A 24,006-nucleotide genomic window follows, 5' to 3' on the forward strand; every position below is an offset into this window, starting at 1 on the left:
CGGTGCTGGCTGGAAATTAAAGATTCATAAAGAAAATACAAAGATGAGAAACTGGAACGCATGGAGAGCATCACTGGCCTTCACTGGGGAAGTATGAAGCCTGACTCCGGTTTGCTGATCAGCTTGTTCTCTTCAAAAGAGCCCTTAGCTGGTGGAAAAGAGAGTTTACAGCCTCTCACTGTTGAGCATGTGTCTGACAGGGGAGCTACAACTCGATTTGCCTGGGTCTTTCAGTGGTGGTGACTGGCATTTTATTGTCTTTTTTTTTTTTTTTTTTTTTCCTTCTTTGTCCAAGGAATGGAGCGCATTCAGTGCTGATGTGAGGAGAAGGCTCAGCTTAACTGGAGCCAGTGTTGTTTTCCTGTTACACCAGTGGTTTATTGGGGGAAGAAATCCCAAGTGTCTATCGGGGAATTGGTGGCAGGCTGCCTGGAGCAGATGGTGTCTTAGCTAGGGGCGATAATTGTTCATGAATTAGACTCCTCTGCATCACCTTCCTCGCACAGACCCGGAGTAACGGCTGGAGTCAGCCTGGCCTGCTCTGCTTGCCATTGCGGGAGCTCTCCTGTAGCGGGGGAAATATATTTTTATAGTTTGCTTACCTTGACACTTCAAACATTTTCCCAGCAAGCTGAAGGTGTAATTAAATGACATGCCAGATGCCAGTGTGCGCTATATTATACCACCTCTCAGCTGGGCTAGCAAAAGGGAATGAATGGAGCCTTAAGACAGCTCTCCTATAGATACTTATTATCTCTTTTCAATAAAGAATGGGTAAGGTTGAGCAGAGCGTCAGTAAACCTGCAATTTTCTAGCCTTTTGGTTACCTCTGTTCTTCTGATCCACCGGTGATGTGAAGTTTTGTTGTACTTTTTGTTCTGTCAATTGTGGCATCTCTCCAAGAAGGCAGCAGGTTCCCGTGTCACATATGCATATTTATGATAAGGTATGTTCTGATTTTCCTGTTGTGCCTCAAAGCAGGTGTGCCGGGCCTTCTGAGGCGGGTCTGCAGCACGGCCTCCTTAGGGCAGCAAAGTTCAGGGGCACTGTGATCTCTAAAAGAGAACTGCAAGTCAAAAGCAAAGCTCGCAGGGAACATGACAGCAGGCCTTCATAACTTTAGGAAATTAAATAATTTTTATAACTTTAATAGCAGGATTTCTAGAACATATTTACTTACCTCATTGTCTCTGCTACCTCAGAAGATGGATCTGGTGTATCTCTTGGCTGTTGCACTCAGGTTTTAGTGCTGGATTTCCAGCTTTCAGGACACCAGCCCAGTTCTCGGGGAGACAAGATGTTGGCTGTCACAAGACAAACTTGCCAGTGAGATTAATTTACTTACTTGGAAGTGGAAATGTTATTTTAATAACGCAGCCAGCACGGGAATGGAGGTGTTGGCCTGAGCAGGCTGCAGCATCCTGTGCTCCCCTCTGCTGTGAGGTGCTCAGCGCAGGGGGAGGCCACTGACCCCGGCAGGGAAAGGACAGCAGGGGAAGGGCTGTTTTCTGCCATCCCATTCTAAACCCACACCGAGGCAGGTCTTAGTCTTGGTATTTGTGTTTATCAGGAGCATGGGAGCGATGCTGTTCTAGTACCAGAGTTTTTAACAGATGACTTCTCACCATCTGCAGAGCCACTGGCAGCAGCAGGCCCAGGCTCGAGCTGAGCTAGGCCTCTGTGGGATGAGATGTTTCATTTGTCAGAAGAAAGCAACACCCCAAAACTTCCACACACTGTCCATTGAGTATGTGCAGGCCACTTCTGTCAGAAGTGAGAAGTGGTCATAATTAAAGATTAATATACTAGCACTAAACCCAAAGCTTTCTCCAAAGTCTACTGTCAACAGACATACTCCCTTTCAGCGACATTTGTATTTCTAATTGGGACTGCTTATTACCAGAAAGTCACTGCAGCTGAAATTCAATTTTATATATTTGCCGGTTGTCCTCTTAAAATAATACTCTGCAACTGCTATTACCTAGCCTTGCTTGCGATGTGTGTGTGCCTGTGAGTGGGCACAATTTCATCTTACCACGTGGGCAGGAGCATATGCATGCGAGGGAAACCACTACGTGCATCAAGAGGGTGGCTTGTCAGTGAGAAATGTGGAGAAGCTCAGTCTGTACAGAGAAGCCAGACGAATAGAGCAGCAAGATCAGAAATGGAGAAGTCCTTGTGTCTGTTTTTGTACTGCAGTTAATGTCTTCTGTGTTCTCACAAACTATTTCTGCTTTGGAAGATAATTTCAGACGCCTACCAGTCTTAACAGAGATGAGAATCACTATCCTTCTCTAATTTACTGATTAATTTTTTTTTTCTTCTGTTGTCCTTGAAGAACTGATATTAAGAAATCTCTTCAACAAGTTATAGCGTACCTTTTAGTCCCCTGGTCATCAGAAATTGAAAGTGGGCTGCTCTGTCATGGCACTCCTCGTCCCCGTATGTCCTGCTTCAGTGCAGACATCAAAACCCCAGCGAGCAAAGTCCTGTACACATGCTGTGAGAGATACAGTGCCTGCCAGGAGAGCTTACTGCTGGAATAGGCAGGAGAGAAAGGAAATATTATTATTCCTCCTTAACAGATGGGAAACGAAGGCACAGAGAGTTGAAGAGGCTTGCCAAAAGTCAGACAGAAACCTGAAAACAGCCAGAGTCTGCTGAGACTCAGGCCAGTGCCTTAATCATTTGTCTCTTCATAGATTTTATTTCTGCAGTTAATTGAGTTATTCACTAGGACAGACTATGAAACTTCTGCCTTTAGCCATTGCACTGATGCTCCTATATCCTTTTCTATCCGACCTGTAATTCCTTTCCATTTTCTCCCCTACGTGTGGAGCAGCCTCCCTCGTCCTCCTGCTGCTTAGGAAGGTGCTCTGCAAAGCTCTTGCAGCACTTGTGCTCATCATCCCTGACCTTCCCCACAAATAATTCCTCTTGTTCTTTTCTAACCTCAATCCAGTCTGCCCACGGCCTTGTGCTAATTAATGTTTAATGCAGAAATCACCATAGATATCTGCTGAACCTTCCTGTGGCTGCTGTGAATGACTCTCACATTGAGATGCTCAATCCCCTGGGAAGGAGCAATTTGTGGGGACCACCACAGTCACCCCATGTGTGTCTCAGCCCAGTCTGTCCCAGCCTGGCCACAGCCCCTGCATGCTGCTCTGTGCTGGAGAAGTTCATGGAGTAAGCAAAGAGCTTATGCAAATCCTCTGCTATCCGTCATGAAATGGAGTTCTTCATACTTCAGAAATGATGGGAGAAACAATCTATCGATATTCCGTAATGAGCACAAATGCCCTTTATAAATTGTTTCCCTTTTATTGACTCTAAAGCAAATGTAGCCGTGAATGCTGTACATTAATACATTTTATACCTTCTAATGGTTTGATGGCCTCATATATCCAGTAACGCTGAGAATAATCATTAGATTGTAAGGAGTGCAAAATATGTTTTATCACTTGAAAATGGAATTCCTTCTTGAAAGGTAAAACCAGTGGTAGATCATTGATTTGAAAGGTCAGGGTTAAAAAGCTTATTAACGACTGGGTTAAGCTCTAGTAAAATTCTTTGTTTTACTCAGCTGTATGAAGCATTTAGCTAAGTGAGACTCTTCATTAGGACATTAGTGCTTTTATACTAGCTGTGTAAGGTAAAAATCAGTAATTTCCAGCTTATATTCAGGAAAATGCATTTCAAGTAGCACCAACTACTCCAAATATCACCGGGTGAAATGTGGTTGTGGGCATGACAGAAAGTGACGGCTGCCAAGTCCATAATCCCTGCCTCCAGTCCTCTGCTGGGGCCCCTGAGCAGGCATTGACCAGGCAGATATATCACCCAGCGCAGGAAAACGCTTGGTAGAAATACTAGCGTGGGTCCCAGAAGCCATATAGTTATGTCAGGATGCCATAGCACTCAGTTAATTAGCCCCAACTCCCTACAGGGCTTTAGATTAGCTGAAGTACCGGGTTTCATGTGGATGTGATGCTTCTTGCTTCTGAGCCAGAGGGTTTCTGAGGGAGGAATATGTGCGAGGCCCTCCCCACAGATCCTGGGCAGATGGCTGAGTTGAGAAAGGCTCCGTGTCTTGGGGATGCCAATGGCACCAACACGTGCCCCAGTATTGCCTCACACCCATCCCAGCACCACAGGAGCAGAAGGCCAAGAAGCAAGGCAGGAGTGGAGCCATTGCATGAGCTGTTGCCCACTGGAAATGATGGGATCTGCTTGAAATCACATAAACTTGGGGTAGGGACAACCTGTACAAGCTGGAAGAGCAGCTGCTTGCTGTCCTTTCAGGCCACGCTGTGCTGGTGGACCTGGAAAACGGACTAAATGTATGAATTGCTTCATGAAAGCGCAAACTGTCTCAAGGCATCATGTTATCTCAAGGCAAATGTGGACATGAGTGTTCAAACCATGTAAAAGTAAGAAATGTGGGGGGTGGAAGGGGAAGAATGGAAATTCTTCTAGAAAATTCCCAAACATTTTGTTTAATTGGGAAGATGCACAGTGATACGAGCCTGTCTTCCAGAAGTTGCTTGTGTTGCTACAAGTGCATGTCTAGGGAGGGAGATGGGCTTTAAAACATGTCTGAGATGGGCTTTACCTGGTGTCTGGAGTGGACATGAAGAGGAGATATGAGACCAGCCCTGGCATTCTGCTCCTCACTGTTGTGTTTTGCTTTAGTGCGCCCTGAAGAGCCTGGACGTGATGCTGTAGCACAGAAAGGAGGGACCAGCCTCCTAAATTTAGCACGGCTGTAAATAAGAGCAGATATTTTAATCCCGCACCGCCAAGCAACTGCCGGTAAAGACAACGAGACCATGTCAGAAGTGATGTAAAATAATTTCAGACAGCTAAGCTTTATTATTTCACTGACGTAAGTAATGGTTGTTTTGTTAACAAAATGCATTGCAGGAGAAGTAAAACTGCCTCTCCATCAGCCTGGGAAGCTGCAGCATGGCAGGACAAGCAGTGCTGGCACCGTGTTCCTGAAGTTGCAAACTTGAATACCAGGGGAAAAACCAGCCATGGTCACACAGGCACTGAGCGTGCTGGCTGTCACCTCGGGGCACTTCCCTCTGTGCGACACTGAAAGCTTCTCCACTTCCTCAGTCCCTCTGTGCTCGGTTGTGTGCTAGCTTTTTTTAAACTTTATTTATTTTTAGCACCTGGAAAAACGCATGCTGTTTTCAAAAAGATCCTTAATGTTTGTCTACAGAATCTGCTACCTGTTGCTAACAAAAAAGAGGACCTAAAACTCTGCCGTGCTGTATTAAGAAGTCTTTTTAATGTTTTTAATGGAACAAAATAACAATACAGACTATAATACCTATAGCATGTGCTTGGTGCGGTATAATTGCTCTGGGATACTCAACCCCTTTCATATGAAGCAGCCATACCAACCCAACCATCGGAACAACTTTAATATTTTACAGTGAAATTAAATTGCAGATTAAACCAGATGGTTTGAACATTTCACTGCAAGTCATGGCGCTTATTTGCTGACCATTGGCTGGTATATGTAAACACATAAAAAGCAAAAGAGCCCTTGGACACAAACCATACTCTCTCTTAGTTTTTCATTCATGGTTACAGTGTGGTTATGAATGTTATGGATCCAGACAGAGTCTTTAATGGTGCTGAATTCAATTTACTTTTACCGATGAAAGGAGGAGGTCACGGAAAGTGCAAAATGGGTGGGAAGAACACAGGGGTTTCGTTACCTGTCCTGCCAAGGCATTGCAGCTCACAGCTTGGTGTGAATGCACTGCTCCACACAGCTGCTCAGCACCAGCATCCCCAATGCTGCTGACCCACAGCTTCATCCATCGGTGGTGGCTGCAGACAGGGTGCTGTGCTCCACTCTGTCCTCACTGCTGACTTTGGATGCCTCTGGCTCAAGTGTCTGGCTTGAAAACCCTTTAAAGGGGCTTAAGCTGTAGGTTTCTGGTGCTTCCTCATACCTCTGTTTGCTTACTGGACATAGGGAGCAGAACCTGTTGCACATAGAGGCAGAGAAGTTTAATTAAATGTTTGCAAAGTACTTTGAGGTCACTGGATTAAAAAAAACCTGCTGCTTAAATGCAGTGTGAACATCTGGAGCAAGGAAGAAAACTGTTGTTGAGCAGTGCCATCCAGGTGTGCATGCTTTGGTAACCTCAAGGGGCAGAGAAACGCCCGGATTCCTGTTGTGCCCAGCTGTAGGGAGCATGGTGAAGACAAGCTGGTGGCTTGCACGGTGTGATGGAGAGGGCAGCACTGTCAGCCCATCAGACAAACACAGAGTGAGTTAACTGTGCCTTCAGTGGAACTAAATACAACCCTCACAATTACAGCAAGTACATCCCCATGCTGCTGATGTACCAGCTGCACTCGGTGACGTTGCCCCAGGTATTTCATTTTTCAGATACCGTCAAACAAACAGAATTCTACTCTCAAAATAATTATGAACAAATCCATAAACATATTTAGCTTTGGCAGCACTGAAATGAATACGTGTTTCTTAAAAGTGCAACTGCTGTGGCTTCAGCCATTTCCTATGCCAGTCAGCGCTGGGTTAGGGGCTTCAGGGAGACGTAAGAGGCAGCACAGCGAGCCAAGGGTATTCTGCTTTGCCTCTGCTTCACGATGCAGTAACGTCATGAAGCTGTATTAGCACCCAGGGAGAACACAGTACCTGCTTTACCGCCTCGTGTATGGATTAAGGAGGAGAACATTTCCCTTTGCTGTTGGTGTGTCCAGCAATCCAGCCAGCAGCTCTGTCCCCAGGAGTCGTGTCTGAACAAGCTCGTGCTCATAGAGCCCAAAGAACTGGAAAATAAAGTTAGGTTTTCATAGCTATAGTGGAAATAAAATACATAATCTAAAGCTGTGGTGCTAAGAGCCTTGTCAAGCTCTTGCTGAGCAGCAAGGAAATAGAGAGAAAGGTTCTGGGAATGGATAGGCTCAGCAAAGCAAACACACAGCACCACAAAAGGCAGAGCTCCCTGTGCTTCTTGTGGGGTTAGGGTTGGACCATCTCTCCCCGCTGCTGGGGCAGCATCTCTGTTTCTAGACTGGTACACCACTGGGCTTGCTGGGAGCCCAGGTTACAGGACTGCCAGCTGCTGCACGGTTGCTGATCTAGTCCATATTACTGCGGACCCCTTAGAAATAATGGGTATTAATAATACAAGGCCTCATTTTCCACACTGGGGCTCACATCTTGAAACGACAATGTGCAAAGACGCACACAGGTGTCCACATCTGCTTCACAATTTAAGCCTTAAACCCTGTTCCTACAAGGGCTTTAAGAAAATGAGCATCCAAAGAGGAAAGTACAGGGGAAGGCATTAGACAGAGAGAATCACCTCTCTGTGACGCTCTTCTTTTAGGATCATAGCTACATCTTCAGACACATAATCCTTGATCATTGTGAGTTAGAGCTATCATGCAGAAGAGTTTGCTAATATAATGGCATATTGTTGACAACAAACTAGAAGAGATATTTTAAAAAAATCTTACAATGCATGCTTAAAAGTGTAAAGAAAAAAAAAAAGAACTGTATTTTAAAAATCAGTATTTATCAATAGTCCTGGCTATAACTGAGGATTCACAGCATGAATGCTGAAAGAATGGAGACAGCATTGTAATGAAAAAAGCGTATCCATCATCAACAATACAATACTTACTCTGACCTAAGGTCAGGTTTGTACAGTTACACCAGATGTTAGATTTCAGCCGGTCTTTGAAATGAAGGAACACAATGGTTACTATTCCTGTAGTGTTGTGGATTTCATTAAACAACAGGTTTATCTTTCAGCTTTAAAATGTAGAGCAAGATTAGAATATTCCAACATTTAGGTTACAGAAAGAGCCAGTAAGCGTAATGTAAAGTAGGGCTGCTGGTAGAATTGCTGTTCTGAATGCAGCAGCCAGCAATGTCTGGTGGCAAAATTCAGAGCCAGTAACACAAGGGGTGCAAGAAGCACATGCAGTAGACAGCTGTAAAAGGGGAGGTGTTTCTAAAGCAGCCCCAGAGAGGGTGTGCTGGCCCCAGGGGCACGCGCTGCCCCACGGCACTGGCACTTGTGTGAACAGGGCTCGCTACTCTCTGTGCCACGGTTTTTTTCCTTTTCTTTCTTCTCAAGTGATAGCAGAGGAGTGGGGCCATCATTAGAGGGGCCTAGCCTAGAAAGAGGTTGCAATTGGTTAGGATTTCCTTTGGTGACCCCCTCTGAGCTAGGCTGCTACAGCCTCAGCTGCCCCCCTCACCTCTGGGCTCAGCCCATTCCTCCACATGGGAGATGTCCCCTTGCAACACTGGCTCCTCTTTTGCCTTATTTATTTAAGCTGTCTTAGCAGGAACTGTATTTATACATATATAGTAATTCAGATATTTCTTATATATATTATATAGCATGTTATATATATATATATATTCACACAAAACCCTAAAAAGAAAAATACCACTCTAGTTATATTCTCATTCATTAATAATAAACAGGACTGAACAGAAGAGGCAAAAGACAGACTTGTGACAGCTATGAAGAAGCCTTTCATTTATCTTGTCCTATGTTTTCTTCATCTTACTTTTTTTTAATTATTATTATTTTTTGTAAACAATTCCTGTTTGGGATAAAGCAGGTAAGGAAAGGAGCAAGGTACATGTTCTGAATTATTTCATTAAAAATTAAAGCTTTATAAAAGTGTACACATTTCATTAACTTCGCATTGCACGCTTTGCAAATATTCTAAGGGATGCTAATCTCCTGGCTTTAATTAGATTGAAGGTCTCTTGCAAAGGCTATCATTTTAATATAAAATGAGTGATCTTTTAAGCTTTGTGAATTAGAAAACAGGAACTCCCATTTTAGATCAACAGTTACACAGTGAAACAAAAGAGTTTGGGATTTTTGCAAAAAAGTTAAGGTTTTTGCCCTACCTAGTGTGCACTTTCAAAAGGCAGGCAGTGCAAATATTCACCTCCATCCAGGGATGTGTTGCATACACGTGTGCACACACACACCCACTGACAGCCAACACCTCATTTACACTGTGCACAGCGCGCCTCCATCCTAATTCCATCCTGGTCCTTCCACAACATCAGGGCGGCACGTGGGCCCCATCTTTCCTGCTCTGATACTTTCTATGTGACCTTAGGTGAGACAAATTGCAGTAAAAATAGCCCAGAGTGACCCAAAAATGGAGTTGTGGAGGGGAGAGGAGTGGGGCTAAGCCTGGAGCCGGACGTCCTGCAGCTCAAACACCGCAGGGGTGGTGGGGGCACTTAGGGGAGAGGTATTCCAGCCATCCCCGTCCAGTACCAACCACCTCTTCCCCACCAACGACTGCACTGAACTCCTTTAAATCTGCAGGTTTTTTCTGCCCCCTGTTCGCCTGCTATTATCCCCTGCCAGGAGGCGAATTTTTATATTTCTGACCGAGATCCAATCTTCTTTCCCTTATCAAACATAATAGAAAATGCTGTAGTTACAGAATAACAAACTCACCTCCTGGATAAATGTCAATCTATTTTTAAGTGTGGGATCAGCTCCGGAGCTGCCCGTGATAACATATCACTTCATGCCAACGTGGTGCCCCTTCATTTCTTGTTTGACTCGCCGCCAGCCCTCTGCAAGCTGCGAGCGTGCTGACATTGCCTTGAACGTCGCCTCTTTTTCCTCCTCCAGCTGGTTCCCTTCCACCTGCAAAGGGCCTGATCCTACACAAGCCGAGTCTCCCACACGGCATGCAGTGCTTCTCTTGGTAGCAGGGGCAAGGCTCACATCTGCTGTGCGCAGCCCAGTTTTTGCACCTCCTTGGAAGAAGTCCGTGCAGCCACGGGGACTTCTTGTGTCCCAAAGCATGACAGCACCAAGCTGAGGAGCCTACTTCGTCCTGTGCCAGTATGCTCCTCCACAAAGGGGGTTACTGAAGCACGGGGGTGAGTTTTATTTCCTTTGCAGCACATCACCTGGGTACTGATTTTATACTAATCACATGGGCAGTTGTGGTCTTTAGCCTAACTGCAGCAGTATCTCCAATTTAAGTACTTGGATACACCTGGGTTTCTGTGTTAAGTGTTTTTCTTCCAGTCTTATTCAGTTAACTTTCTTTTGAAAAACTGCCTGTACAGCAGTGCAATTCTACCTTGAGCATTTTGCTGTTGGACTTTTGGACCCATAAGCTACTTCCAAACTCTCTTACTCTGTCTTTTGAGGATCAGGTTTTGGAGGCAGCAGTATAGAAATGCTTTACAGTCAGACACAGGGCAGGCTGCTTTATGGAATATGAGTGCAGAGAGGGACTTGTAAAAGCCCTCTTTTTTTTCTGTACTTGTGGGGAAAAGACCTCCAAAACCATTGCTGGCATTGGATCCCATTTGAACAGCACTCAATTAAATAACGATTTTTTTTTTTGTTTCAGTTGGTCATTCATGCTAATTTGGTGTACAGGCTCTTCAGAATGAAGAGGGCTAAGCTCCAAGTTTAAATTTAATTAATCAATAATTGTCATTTTTAAACAATCCTGATTTATACAAAATTGACCTCTAGAAGAAGAAATGACTCCATTAATGTCTGTGCTCAGCTCTCTGCTGCGACAGCTCTTTCCACTGACGGTCTTTCTGGGCAAGTTTCCTTTAAGAGAACAAAATCCTCAACTTCATTTCTCCAGTTCCCTAATTTTGATTCAGAGCCACATCTTTGTTTAAAGGTTTATGTAGATAAACCTCAATTTTGTCAATCTCAATTTTGTATAAGAAGCAGGATCAACTTCTAATTTCCAATGTTAAATCCTACGCTCTGGTTTCCACTGCAATATCCTCAAGATGACTATTCCAGGTTAGATCCCATGCTGGGCTCAACATTTAGAATAAACTCAAGTAACAGTAACTTCATTTACTCATTAAGACCACGGGCTTGCTCTGAAACTCTCTGATACACAGTGAGCTCTCTGAGTTCAGGCGAACACAGACAACAATAGCAGGGACAATAACAAAGGCATTTGGGGCTGCCCAAAATACAAATCCACAGCTTTCCTATTGCTTAAGGACACATGCAATAATACAAGCAATCGTTTGTGGAAGTTGGTACATGAATGAGATATGAATGATCTTCCCACAGAGTGCTCAGCTGCTGCCATAATGGCTTGCTGTTTTAAGCTCCTAGCGAGAGGAAAAAAAATCATTGGCCAACATATTTTCTTAGGTACAGAATCTACTTTATGTATTCCTGATGCCACTGTAATATATGCTACCAAAACAGCACCAGAGCCACAGTACAGCAGTACTGGCCTTGGGGCTGCTCTGGTGCCGGGATGCTCCCACTTGTTTCCTGCAAGCACTGCTGGAAGAAAAATAATAAAGTAAGCGAGATATGCAAGTATTATTAAGACATTACTAAGAAGTAGTCATTCTGGGATAAAGCTACAGCCCACCTTGTCCATTTGCCTCTAGTTTTTGGTCCCTTGGAGAAGGCAGGGCACACGTACGACTCTTCTTAGGCTACGCACCCACTCACAGCCAGCCAGAGCCTCCTGCATCTCGCTCTGCTCTTGTAAGGCTGACCTAACCAACACTTTCCCTGTACGTGCTCTGACAGGTGCTGTATTTGAACAAATATTAATAGACAGCATATTAACTCTGGCGGCTTCAGACCACTGAGGCAGGTGGGCGAGTCTGCATCTCCCATATAAACACTCCTGACTCTCATCTGCTTTGATCAGTATCATTCACTTCTGTGATCCTTGCTCATTTCCAGCGTTGTGACAAATTTTTGGCTCCATGTCAACATAAATGTCTCACTGGCTATAATGGTGCTTGAGATGGGCCAGTTCATCTCAGTATCATACCCTGGCAGTTCAGAAATGATCTGAGGATATTGTGAACGCTTTCAAAACGTGCGTATCAAATCCTCTGTTGGACTCCTAATTTCTGAGCATCTCCTCGCCTTGGATTTTTATGACCTGGAACGCATGGGTACGCTTCTGCTGGAAGCAGAATGAAATGAAATGGAAGCGGAATGGAATGAGATGAAGCTACAGCACGCTCAGACTCTTCCCTCCTCATACTTTCACTTCAAAAACTCTCTTCTTTAACCATTGGGCTAGAAGTGAAGAAAGTTTATGGCATTACTCAGGCCAATGTAGTAGAAAATTTGTATCATTCTTAAATGAGGAAAATTCCCAAGGAACAGGGCTGGCTTTACACTGGTTACATCTTGGAATTTGACCCACAGTCAATGGGACTGTTGGATATACACTGTTAGTACTCTTTTTTTTTTTTTTTTTTCCCTTTTATTCTTCATATATATTTAAGTAGAGAATTTGGGGACCAGCTCCATAGCTTAGCTCCATCAGCTGTAATAGCACCATTCTTACCTCCATCAGAGGAAGTTCTGCCTTTAGATTTCAGAGGGTATAAGAAAATTCACCAGAAGAACCTTAGACTACACAGTTTACCGATTCTCCAATGTTTTCAAATTCCTGTTGCCCCAGGCTATTACCTCAATCTACTTTTTTCTTAGTGACTGGTTGACATCTTAGACACTTAGAACAAAGAGCATTGGTGTGATCTGCGTTTAAAGCAGCATGTTCTGGAAGTCATGCCTGCACTTATGTGATGGCTAACATTCCACTCTTTGGAAATAAAGGGTATTTTAATCTGTTTCAACACTGCAGAGAGTTTTTTTCTTTTTTCTTCAGAGACAACTGTAACATGCAAATACCCTAGCGCTCAGAGAGTATACAGAAGTGTGTGTCTATACACATGTAACGCAATCATTAGAATCATTTTCAAACCATATGCTCCAACTCATAAATAAAGTCTATTAACGCTGAACTATTGATCAAAATCAGGGATCCCAGCATCATCTCTTTCTCTGTAGGCTGCTACCTCCACCAAGGCTTATAAGTTAACATTTGAATTGGAATTAGCTCTTGTAATTACATTTATATTAATAGAATTATAAGGCAAATTTTCTTCTGAGTTTTATCTTCAAGTGATAAACTGAATTGTCACTTCAATCTATTGCGCTTGCACAGAGATTTACTGTATGTGAACCGCGAAGTAATTTTAAGATTGAAACTTGGGCAATTCTCAGGACAGCCTGAGAGCACAGAAAAGATTTGTCTGCTCTCAGGTGTCTGTACCCCACAAAGATTTCCTTTCCTAGACCCTTGTTGGCTGCTCTTATTAGCCTTTTCTGTAACCCAGCCCTTGCATTAACTACTTCATGTGTACAGAAATGTTTATACCTCTCGGGTTTGAACCTCCTTTAGTTTCTGTTCCTTTCTCTTTCTTGGAGCCTGTCCATTTGTTCCTGTATTTGACACTAGTTTTCTGACATCTCTTCTAGCTATTCCCCTCAGAATCATACATAAAATAATGATGTCCACCCTGAGCTTTCCTCTCTTCAAAAAGCACTGACCTAGTTTCTCTGCTTTTACAGTAGAAGTTCTCCAGTCCCATGTCAATGAGGTTGCCCTGACATATCTCAGCTCTGATAGTTATCTCTCTCTTTTAATAATGGCATCCTGAATGGGGATTATTTCCTCTAAATGCATCTTCATCTGTTCCCTGTAGAATATTTCCTTTTGAGTTACCTCTGATTGATCTGTTTTTGGTAGTGGGGCTAAGCAAAGATAGCTCTGATCTTTCTATCCAGGGCCTGACCACAGGTATGATGCCTGTGGACTTTGGCCAGAATTGGAGCCTTTGATAACATATTCCCCAAACCCATATAAAACACAATGAAAAAAGCCATAGTTTAAATTACTCTTTCTTATTATTAATGGAGCAGATCCTCAGACAGTGTAGTGGGTCACTTAAGTCCTTGTATGTGTGCAGAGACGACAATATTGCCTACCAGCTACTGAATCATTATTTTTTACAGCACTGCTCACTTATTTCCTTCACTTTGCAGTACATTTTTTCATTTCGTTATGTCCAAATTCCCCTCTCTTCCTAAGGAACCAATTCTCCATCATCAAAGTCAGGGGGAGATCTCACCTAGGCTCCCGCAGGAACATCATCAAGGCCTGGAGTTTAATTTGGGTAAGTTTTCAGTATACTTCGGTTTCTATATATATATTTTTAATTTCTCCATCCTTGTTATTTACTTTTGCCTTTCTTCATGTTCTTTATCATTTCTCATTGACCTCAGACTGACAAAGTGCGCTTAGGTTGTAAAAACTTCCCTTCACCACTGCCTGCAGTGCTGATGCCGGAGCCGTGCTGCTGTACCTGCAGCCTGACAGCCTTTGCTTACGGGATGCCTGCCAGCTTTTAAGTTAGCATTACATGTGGCCCCAAATACATGGCTGAAAGACAGCAAACTCCAGTGATGTGGGTCTCCTCAGGGTGTGAATACTAATTTGTATGTTCTTTTTGCATGTTTTTGAACCATCCAGACTGTGTAAGCAATTTTTCTTTCTGATGTTTCCTGAAGAATGGAGGTGTCCTCCACCACCTGCCCCAGTTCAACTCTTGAACCTTGCACTGCCTAGTTGTTGCGTAAGAATCAGGAGAAAACAACTTCTCATAAACGTTATGTCTAATTTTGTATGACAAGAAGCATCAGAAATGTTTACTAATTCACTTTGTATTAAGGGTTCCTTACAGTAGGGAACATTCAACCTGGCTTTGGAGAGGGTATTGTTTAACAGAGTAAGTGCTCCCGTCACTTGTGATTCATTTTCTTTTTCCCAAGTGGGTATAATTCTGATTTACACTAATATTACACTTATTTTTTTTCTCTAAACATATAAACATATATATATTTCTACCAAAATATTTATGTGATTGGGTAACTACTCTGAGTGCTTTCTGTGGGATGGAGGCAGACCAAAGTGGCAAAGACCTCAATTGATTCTGTCCCACTGAAACCTCTGGACTTGTTCCCCAAGCCAGTCTTTCATGTAGATATATTATCTCACTGAGAATTTCTTGTCAAACTATGTTAAGTAAATAAAAGAGAGGTGAAATATCAGCAACAAAGCTAACAAATGGAGCCGAATGCTCCACTTGAAAGAACAGATCTAGCTGTTTACCATGCTAATCTGAAATGAAATGAAAATGTAAGTTTTTCATCTTTTCAGACAACCATCTTCAAATACAGGTAGCTAAGGTCTTTAACAACATAGATTTTTATTTTTTTTTTTAAGAAAGAAAAACCCTATTGTGGAGGCATCTTATATGTGTGTGTGTGTGTCTGGATCAGAGTAGAAACTGAAGTATCTATTGCTGTTCATAGACTTACCAGTCTGAACCTGTACATCACACACTGTTTTCATTCCCATGGCTAATAAGTGTCCACCTAATATACCCTGATAGAAGGTTATACGAGCACTTCTGCATGCTTGTTGGCCGACTGCCCCTAACCATGCATCAGGCCCTGAGCACCCCTGGTGGCTGCTCCCTGCCTGACCCCACGCACACGGATGGGGAGCCACTGCCAGCACCTAAAAATCCTTGGCAGCACCCATCCAGACGTCAGTTACTGCTATCGGTAGCTCCTAATATTTGTCGCCTTCAAGTCAGCATTTTCCCTTGGGGAGCCAGAAACTAACCGTGCTTTATTCTCTGCTTCCCAGACACTAAGCTCACTTCGCAGCCCGGCTCTAGCAGCCTTCCGGAGGGAACATCCTCCCCAGACGGGCTGTGCGCTGCTAATTGCAAGGGAAATCCTGGCAGTGTCAGAGCCAGTGCCAAAACCTCCCTGACTGCAGCGATGCCGGGATCTCACCAGATGTCCGGGCTGTTTGTCCGTCTGGGGGTTTCTCACTCGGGAGGCCCTCTGGCCGGCCTTGACCTCCCTCAGGAGTCACGGCCCCTCTCGCATCCTCGCAGAAGAAGGGCTGCTTCTGACGCAGCTCCATCCCCCCTCCGTTCCCTCTGACGTATCTTTGGCATTTTCAGCATGCTGCAGCCAGCAAGGAAGAGAAATGTTATCCAGCTGCTGCCGCCGGTGCTTTTCCTCTGCCTGTCACCCAGTCCTGGTGCTGGGCTCCCAGCCATCATCTGTGCATCCTCACTTCACATCTCAAGGGAGCCTCATCGTGCCTGCACGGGAAGGTGGAGTGAGCCTCAAGGAACTTACTAGTGAAGGAGAGGCAGGAATATGAAAGTAATTTAATTTTTCATGCGAAACTCTGTTAGGAACTAGTAGACTTTCCAAAATGTATTCCAAAGAAATGCAGAGATAGATTCCCGACCGGCATTAATCAGTGCTGATTAAGTCATGGAGCTACCCAATTTCTGCCTGGTGAGTACTTTTCCTGTCATTGATTTATTGCCTTCCTTAGAAAAATAAGACCTGGGAAATAAAGAGTTCAAGTAAATTTACTCAGTTACCCAGCCAACTGTTGACTGTGGTACCAGGGATAATAAATGTGGAGGGGAAATTCCTCCTGCACGTTCACGTACTGAGGTCAAGCGTAGAGGTGTCCTGCATGTGCTCCAAATCCTCCAGAAGCTGGGGGATGCAGCTCAGCTGCAGCAGTAGGTGCAGGGCCTTTGAAGAGAAAAAGGCAGATGTGTGGCTAAATAAAACAAAGGTGTGCATGCAGACAGAGGCTCTGCAGCTTGGGGTTCGAGGTGGTGGCTGCAGAGAGCCCTTCCCTCGCTATAGGAGAGGAAAACCTGCTCCTCCTCCCCAACCTGCGTGAGGTTGGTAGTGCTGATGGTCACCATCCAATGCTTGCCTCCAATACTCGTCCTGAGGAGTGAGGCCACGGGGGTGCTGTTTCTTTCCTCTCATTCATAAGACAACTCCTCTGTGCATTTTACTTCAGGTTTGCAGGATTGTGCTGTGTGGGGGTTATTGTTTTCCTGCAGACACATGGCATTATATTTAAGTCACTGGATACATTAACACCACCATCTGGTTTTGTTTTTCAAATGACAGCACACTATTTGTTAAATACTTTCTACCCTATCTTCTTTAAGATATTCTGGGGATAAAGTCTGCAGTGCTGTACGTACGGAAGGACAAACCTTATCAAGTTTGCTTGTTTCACTTACCAGTCTAGACTTCACGTTGCTTTCCAGCTCTCTTTAGAGTACGCGTTCCATATTTTCATTAACCTGAAACAGTGAACAACTTTCAAAAACCTATGAACTATGCAGCATGAAGAGCACAGCTGTAGGAGGCTTGCTAGGAACAACATGTGAGGCTGTCCAAACAGAAAATGAATGCTTTGTTTTTTGGGTATTCAGTTTGTGCCATTAATAACGGATCTGGCTTCTGGAAGGAGCTTGTCACTTGAAGGTGACTTGAAAATCCTTTAGAAAGTATGAATCACCCATAAATTCCTGAACACCTCCAAACCCAAACACTTCTGAAACTACAGCTAAGTCATAGCTGGTAAATCCTTCCATTTACTGTAGTAATTTGATAAGTGTACTAAGACCTTTACACAGAACAAAGTGAGATAACTCTCCAAGACGCAGTTAAAATGCAATAAAAGGATTATTCACAACTCTCTGTTTTGCCTGTATTAAGCAAGTGGTCCATTTGTTCCTCTTATGACCTTCTCAGATGACAGAGACGGTTACTTGGTGTGTCCTCAATGGGCTTTTATGTGACCAGGAGAGGAACATCTATCACTCTTACCCCAACTATACACATACTGACCACATATTTGCTGTAGCCTTTATTAAAGAAAGCTCCATTGGTACAAATGTTTGCCTATCTGCTCGCCAGTGGCACCTGTTGCCAACCACATCCAGTGACAATGAACAGGATTTTTTTTTTTTTTATTTTCTCAAAACTGGAATATTTACATATTTAAACCCCGAGGCTCTGCCCACTCTGCCCTTTACTCCAGATCGTCGCCTCTGCACGAGTGCACTAAATAAATTAACAAGTTATCAACAAGACTGCCAGGCCACTTCGGGCTCCCTGTTTCTGCGCCTGTCATTGCCACTCAGGGCTCTGCTGGGACGTGACAGCCCCGCAGCACAAGGTCACCCCCCCCCAGCCACTCTCTTGCTGCTGCTTGGAGGCGACCATTCTGAGAAATGATTTGTTATGGTAGAATCAGAGGCATATTTGTTAGTTAATTCATTCTGTAAAACTCAAATGAGATGAAAAACAAGCAGAGATCTGACAAATGGCATTTAATTATGTCTGAGCCTAAAATTCATAATACATATTTATGCTGCCCTAAGTCATTCACAGCCAAGGTCCCTTTTATTCTCATAACTGAGTCCAATTGCTGATATGGGAAGAGGGTGTTAGTGATGGGCTACTTTTCATTACAGTGCCTCTTTCTTTATGCCTTGACTTTCCATCCCCTGCGCTCACCCCGAGCAGCCCTCTTCCAGGTGTTCTTATTCCACGGCCCGTGCAAATACTGCAAAGAGCTTACAGTTCCCCATTAGCTTTATCTTGAAAGATTTCAATGGTCTGCCTTCTAATCTTGTCTGGTCTCTAACTTCTTCGTAGGTTTCTGTCTCAGGCTTGGTGTGTAGGAAGACACCAGGAAGTGTTGCAAGGACCGTGTCCCTGATGAGCTACACCCTGCAGAAAGGACAGGCCCTGCGGCTCTCAGGATAACTTGCTTTCTGCAGAGGAAGGGCAGCTGCCTCTGCAGTGACACCAGCAGCACTGGTTAGTACAGTACAAATACGAACCCCTTGAACTGATGTTGCAGAGGCTGGACAGACAATATGAAGCATAGGCTCCTAGGAAGTGGGCACTGGCACATGTGCCTCAGGACAGAAGCTCAGACCTGGAGAAATATCAGCAGGCACTGACTGAAGAGCTCACCTGAATGAGCTGCATATACATCTGCTTCCACCTTCAGCTGCTAGAAATCTATGGACTGCATTTGGTGTAAAGGATTTAAATGTTTTTGTCACAATAACGTATGCTGCAACTCTGCAGAAGATGCGCGTATATTTTTACAATGGGTTGGTACTATTATTGTAAAAGTAAGCTGTTTTTGAAGCCCTTCTGTCAGTATGGCACAGAGACTCCAACCAGCATCCCGGGCAAGGCATGACTAAGAAGAGACCTAAGGGAGAAGAGTTTCTATCTTCTCCCCCTCCCAGCTTCCTGAACCTCTGCTCCTGGGAGAGCCAGCTGCATTTCTATGCCTGCTCCTGACCATGAAGTCAGCAAGAGGCTTGTTGTTCTCTGCAGGGAACCCCATGGCAGCCTGACCCTGCCTCGTGTCTTCTTCCACCAGAGCCCATGAGACAGCAGCCCCAACAGCTTCATCTGGTCTCCTGAAGGGTTGTGCCAGAGGAGGATAATCTCCCCAGCAGTCCAGAAGGAGGCGATTTCACAGCCCACATCTGGCTGCCCTGCTGTCCCTGCCTCTCTTGCCATGGGACTGTGCAAGCCCGGAGAGCGCTCCTCGTGCTTCTTGACATTCTTGCCCTGCAGAGGCACTGGAGACACCACCTCTCCTCCCCTTTCTCCTGGCACGCTGCCACCCAAACTCACCAGGCAGCTTCAGGGATTTTTTTTTTGGCCTCTGGTGGGAAATTTCCTTTGACCCTTTCAAGTGGGACAAGAACAGATATTAGATTTGTTGACGATGAAGTGCTTTTATCTGGATTCAACAAAAGAGGTACAATGAAAAGACTGCAGCTGTTGAGCGAAGGCGCCGCACCTATTACAGAGTTCATACGCATTTACAAGTGGCACATCAGCGAAGGCTCTCCTCACCCCAGCAGATGTACGCCCCTTCCACAGAAAACTTGTTAATCTTTCCGTCAGCTCTGCATGCTTTGCATACCTCTGGGAAAACGTGGTGTTTGACTCTCTTGCCAGATCTTGCAATGATAGAAGTGCTATTAGCAGGTGAAAGCTACATGGAAGCGTTTTATCTTTCCGTAAGTCTTCTAGGTCTTCTTGCTGCAGGATGGGACAGCAATTTAGAGCCCCAGATAACTCGGGTTATAACTAGATTTTAAGAACACCACTGCCCTATCGAATACACACCTACTTACACTCCCAGACTGCCTATACGTGACACAAGGTGCATATGGATAGATGATAGATAGATTTCGGGTAGGAATATAATTAAATTCTTACTTGTTTTTATACACACACGAAGTCACGCAGCTACTAAAACAATATGTTCTAAAATTAAGGTAGCAAATCAACTCAGTCAGGAAGCAAGTAACTCAGACTTGGCAAAGGAGGCTGAAAAAAACGTTACTATTGTCTGACATCATACAGCAACTGCACTTTATAATAAGGGCAATAAAGCTTCTACTAACCAGAGAAAATCCTGATGAAATTTGGGGAAGGATATAGCTTGCAGTCAATCAAGTGTGCAAAAGTAGCAATAAGCATTTGCCCAAGTCCTAATGAAGCAGGGACATGAGAGCATGCTTGAAAAGGAACTGCAAATGCTTTGCAAGCTCCCCAAGGTGGCCCAGGCAGGGGACAACAATATTAGTGAAAGGTCAACGAGAGCATTACTGGCCTTGAATACATGCACTGTGATAGTGACCAGTGCAGCCACCAAGGGCCAGGGTCCCCAGGGCTGCTTTAATTTGTGCCGAACTGAATTTCATTAGAAGCCCCCTGAAAGCTCAGTCTTGCTGGAGCACGCTGCCTTTCCTCTCCCCATGGCCCTTGTGTCCCACCACCCACACTCAGGAAAGGGAACACACAGCAGGTGGGATTCGGATGTTTAGTAATGGAGAAAATGTTCATACAGGGAGCATTCAGTTCTTTTGCACTGATTTCCAAACACTTGCCTTCCCCCAGTATGAGCCTTCCTTACTGCTGAATGAAATATAGACATGGCATGGTAATTTTGCAGCCTCCTTTATGCAAAAATGCTATAGCAAAGGGAAGACACCAGGATGAGGACAACAGTTATGTCAGTGGACAGTAACAAGAATGAGGAATACACAGGAAAACAACCATTGAGCTTTGCCTCATTCCTACAACTTTTGCATCTCACAACGTTCACGTGCTTTAACCCAAGTCAGTGTTTGCCCCACTGACATCAGTGGCTACATGCTCCTAGATTTCAGTGACCTGAACATTTTCCCCTGGTTCTGTTCTGGTTCTTGTCTTTTCTGGCCTCTGACTTACCTTATAGATAAACTAGATCCTGTTGTGGTTGCCCTGTGCCTTGTTTAGTTCATGCCATCTACACCAAGAAGTTCTGGAGTGCTTGCAGGCAATTTCACGCTTATAATCCTCTGAATTTGCTTGCACAAAAATGACCGCACCACTGCATGGGATGGGGAGAGTCAGAGCCCATGGGTCGCAGCAAAACCTATCACTGTCAGTGCAAACATTGCCACAGCGTTAAACAGATTTTGGACCTGACCTTGTGCATTCAGGAGTGAATTCTACTTAGCATATTGTCACAAAGGGAGTCAGGTTGTTTGCCACCGGGTTTCTTTTCTGTCGTCCTGTAGATCTACGGCAAAGTGTTGGCTCAATGCCCATTCAAGTCAGCCCCATGGGCTAGAAGCTCCGCTCCTGCACAGCTTTTAGTGGCGTTAGCATGCACCAGCAATAACCACAGCTGTGGCAGGACAGAAAAACACCTCCAGCAAAGGTTCACCTAGGTCAAGCTGCTTTGCTGGGATGACAGCAGAGCTCCATCTCTGCACTGGAGGGGACTCTGGCAGTATGAGAGCTCAGGTGGATGTTGGAGCAGCAACACCGTGCTGCGGCTGCTGCGATGAGCTGAGGAGCAGCGTCAGCTCAGTCTAGGTGTTGTAAGCAATCCTGTCTGCCTTTGCAGGATTTGGGCTGGTGCTGAGAGGCGAGTTCCCCTCTGCAGGGCCTTGCAGCCTTTACTAATGGAAATGAGTTGCTGTGGTCATGATCCTGTTCACGCCATGGACTGCTATCAGCATTGCCAAAGTCTAGGCAGCATCCCTAGCTCCTTTTTGAAGTCTTCCCTTTTTTTAAAAAAAAAGTAAGGATTATACCGTACAAAAATAATCACAAGGATTTAAATAATAATTTCTTCCTAGCACCTTGCTTCTTAGTAAAATCTCGGAAATATACATCACATTCTTATGCTTCCAAGTAAAAAGATTTCTAGTTAGACTAAAACAAGGAATTTTACATTTCTGATTTACTGTTTTTCTTCTTGGCTGATCCTAGTTCATCTTCAAGGCCTTGAGGAGTTATAATATTCAGATGAAGAATGGAGAAGTCACCCTCTGGCCCAGCACCCCCTGCCCCAGGACATGGGAGGACACCTTCCTCACCTTGCTAGCTCCCAAGTCTGGAGCCCCTGGTGCAGAGAAGCAGCTCGGTGTTCAAGGTTCAGAGTGTTTTCATGGACAAGTGGGGTCATTGGCAAAGCTTGCAGCCAAACCATGAAAGTTTTTCAGTTGACTTCAACACAACATTTATTCTGCTCTGATGAACAAAGCAAACGTTCAGTTAACTACTGACATGCAGCTTCTGGTCCTAATATTGAATCTTTTTGTTCTCTCTTTTTGTACTTTTACCAAGTAGTAGTAAATTATTTCATGGGGTAACCTGACTTTCCTTCTCTTCCTCTGTCTTTCAAGAAAGTGCCTTCTAAGGCCATCTATAAGAAGGGCCGGAGGGCAGACCCAGGAAACTACAGGCCTGTCAGTTTGACCTCAGTGCCAGGAAAGCTCATGGAGCAGATCCTCCTGAGAGTCATCATGCAGCACTTGCAGGGGAAGCAGGCGATCAGGCCCAGTCAGCATGGCTTTATGAAAGGCAGGTCATGCCTGACGAACCTGATCTCCTTCTATGACAGAGTGACGCGCTGGGTGGATGAGGGAAAGGCTGTGGATGTGGTCTACCTTGACTTCAGCAAGGCTTTTGACACCGTCTCCCACAGCATTCTCCTCAAGAAACTGGCTGCTCTTGGCTTGGACTGGCGCACGCTTCGTTGGGTTAGAAACTGGCTGGATAGCCGGGCCCAAAGAGTCGTGGTGAATGGAGCCAAGTCCAGTTGGAGGCCAGTCACTAGTGGCGTCCCCCAGGGCTCGGTGCTGGGGCCGGTCCTCTTTAATATCTTCATCGATGATCTGGACGAGGGCATCGAGTGCACCCTCAGTAAGTTCGCAGATGACACCAAGTTAGGTGCGTGTGTCGATCTGCTTGAGGGTAGGAAAGCTCTGCAGGAGGATCTGGATAGGCTGGACCGATGGGCTGAGGTCAACTGCATGAAGTTTAACAAGGCCAAGTGCCGGGTCCTGCACCTGGGGCGCAATAACCCCAAGCAGAGCTACAGGCTGGGAGAGGAATGGTTGGAAAGCTGCCAGGCAGAGAAGGACCTGGGAGTGATGGTGGACAGTCGGCTGAATATGAGCCAGCAGTGTGCTCAGGTGGCCAAGAAGGCCAACGGCATCCTGGCTTGTATTAGGAACAGCGTGACCAGCAGGGCTAGGGAGGTGATCGTCCCCCTGTACTCAGCTCTGGTGAGGCCGCACCTCGAGTACTGTGTTCAGTTTTGGGCCCCTCGCTACAAGAAGGACATCGAGGTGCTTGAGCGGGTGCAGAGAAGGGCGACGAAGCTGGTGAGGGGCCTGGAGAACAAGTCCTACGAGGAGCGGCTGAGGGAGCTGGGCTTGTTCAGCCTGGAGAAGAGGAGGCTCAGGGGTGACCTTATTGCTCTTTACAGATACCTTAAAGGAGGCTGTAGAGAGGTGGGGGTTGGCCTGTTCTCCCACGTGCGTGGTGACAGGACGAGGGGGAATGGGCTTAAGTTGAGCCAGGGGAGTTTTAGGTTAGATGTTAGAAAGAACTTCTTTACAGAAAGGGTTGTGAGGCATTGGAACAGGCTGCCCAGGGAAGTGGTGGAGTCACCATCCCTGGAAGTCTTCAAAAGACGTTTAGATGTACAGCTTAGGGATATGGTTTAGTGGAGGGCTGTTAGCGTTAGGTTGGAGGTTGGACTCGATGACCTTGAGGTCTCTTCCAACCTAGAAAATTCTGTGATTCTGTGATTCTGTAAGGGAGAGCTGCAATTTGCAGAAAAGCCCAGGCACAACCAACAAGCAAGACCTAGTTAGAGCAATCAGTGATTTCAGGCTCC

The 24,006-nt window shown here is 45.1% G+C and overlaps 1 protein-coding gene and 1 long non-coding RNA gene across 9 annotated transcripts in view; one reads left to right on the forward strand and one right to left on the reverse strand.

Moving 5' to 3' along the window:
* LOC311441982 (uncharacterized protein) overlaps positions 1–24,006 on the reverse strand; it is a 69,239-nt gene that overhangs the window by 9,988 nt on the left and 35,245 nt on the right. For 2 of the 8 annotated variants that reach the window (XR_014696371.1, XR_014696372.1), the window contains 7 exons: positions 17,015–17,077; positions 16,682–16,822; positions 16,418–16,505; positions 6,689–6,822; positions 5,736–6,008; positions 1,181–4,766; positions 828–1,055 (listed from right to left, as the gene is read on the reverse strand). Coding sequence is in view for 1 of the 8 variants with exons in the window: in XM_084530727.1 (XP_084386853.1) it covers positions 6,694–6,822 (129 nt within the window). In the remaining 7 variants the exon portion in view is untranslated. Of the gene's footprint in view, positions 1–827; positions 1,056–1,180; positions 4,767–5,277; positions 6,009–6,688; positions 6,823–7,361; positions 7,431–9,503; positions 12,229–16,417; positions 16,506–16,681; positions 16,823–17,014; positions 17,078–24,006 lie in introns of those variants that run through there. The other 6 variants (XR_014696374.1, XR_014696375.1, XR_014696376.1 and 3 more) reach the window with 6 other exon arrangements.
* Positions 16,144–22,228, forward strand: LOC311441984. Its single transcript, XR_014696379.1, has 3 exons — positions 16,144–16,256; positions 18,441–19,837; positions 22,089–22,228. It is a non-coding gene; the product is annotated as an uncharacterized lncRNA (long non-coding RNA).

The sequence above is a fragment of the Aythya ferina genome (genome assembly GCF_964211825.1).
Source record: "Aythya ferina genome assembly, chromosome: 10".
Classification (NCBI taxonomy): domain Eukaryota; kingdom Metazoa; phylum Chordata; class Aves; order Anseriformes; family Anatidae; genus Aythya; species Aythya ferina.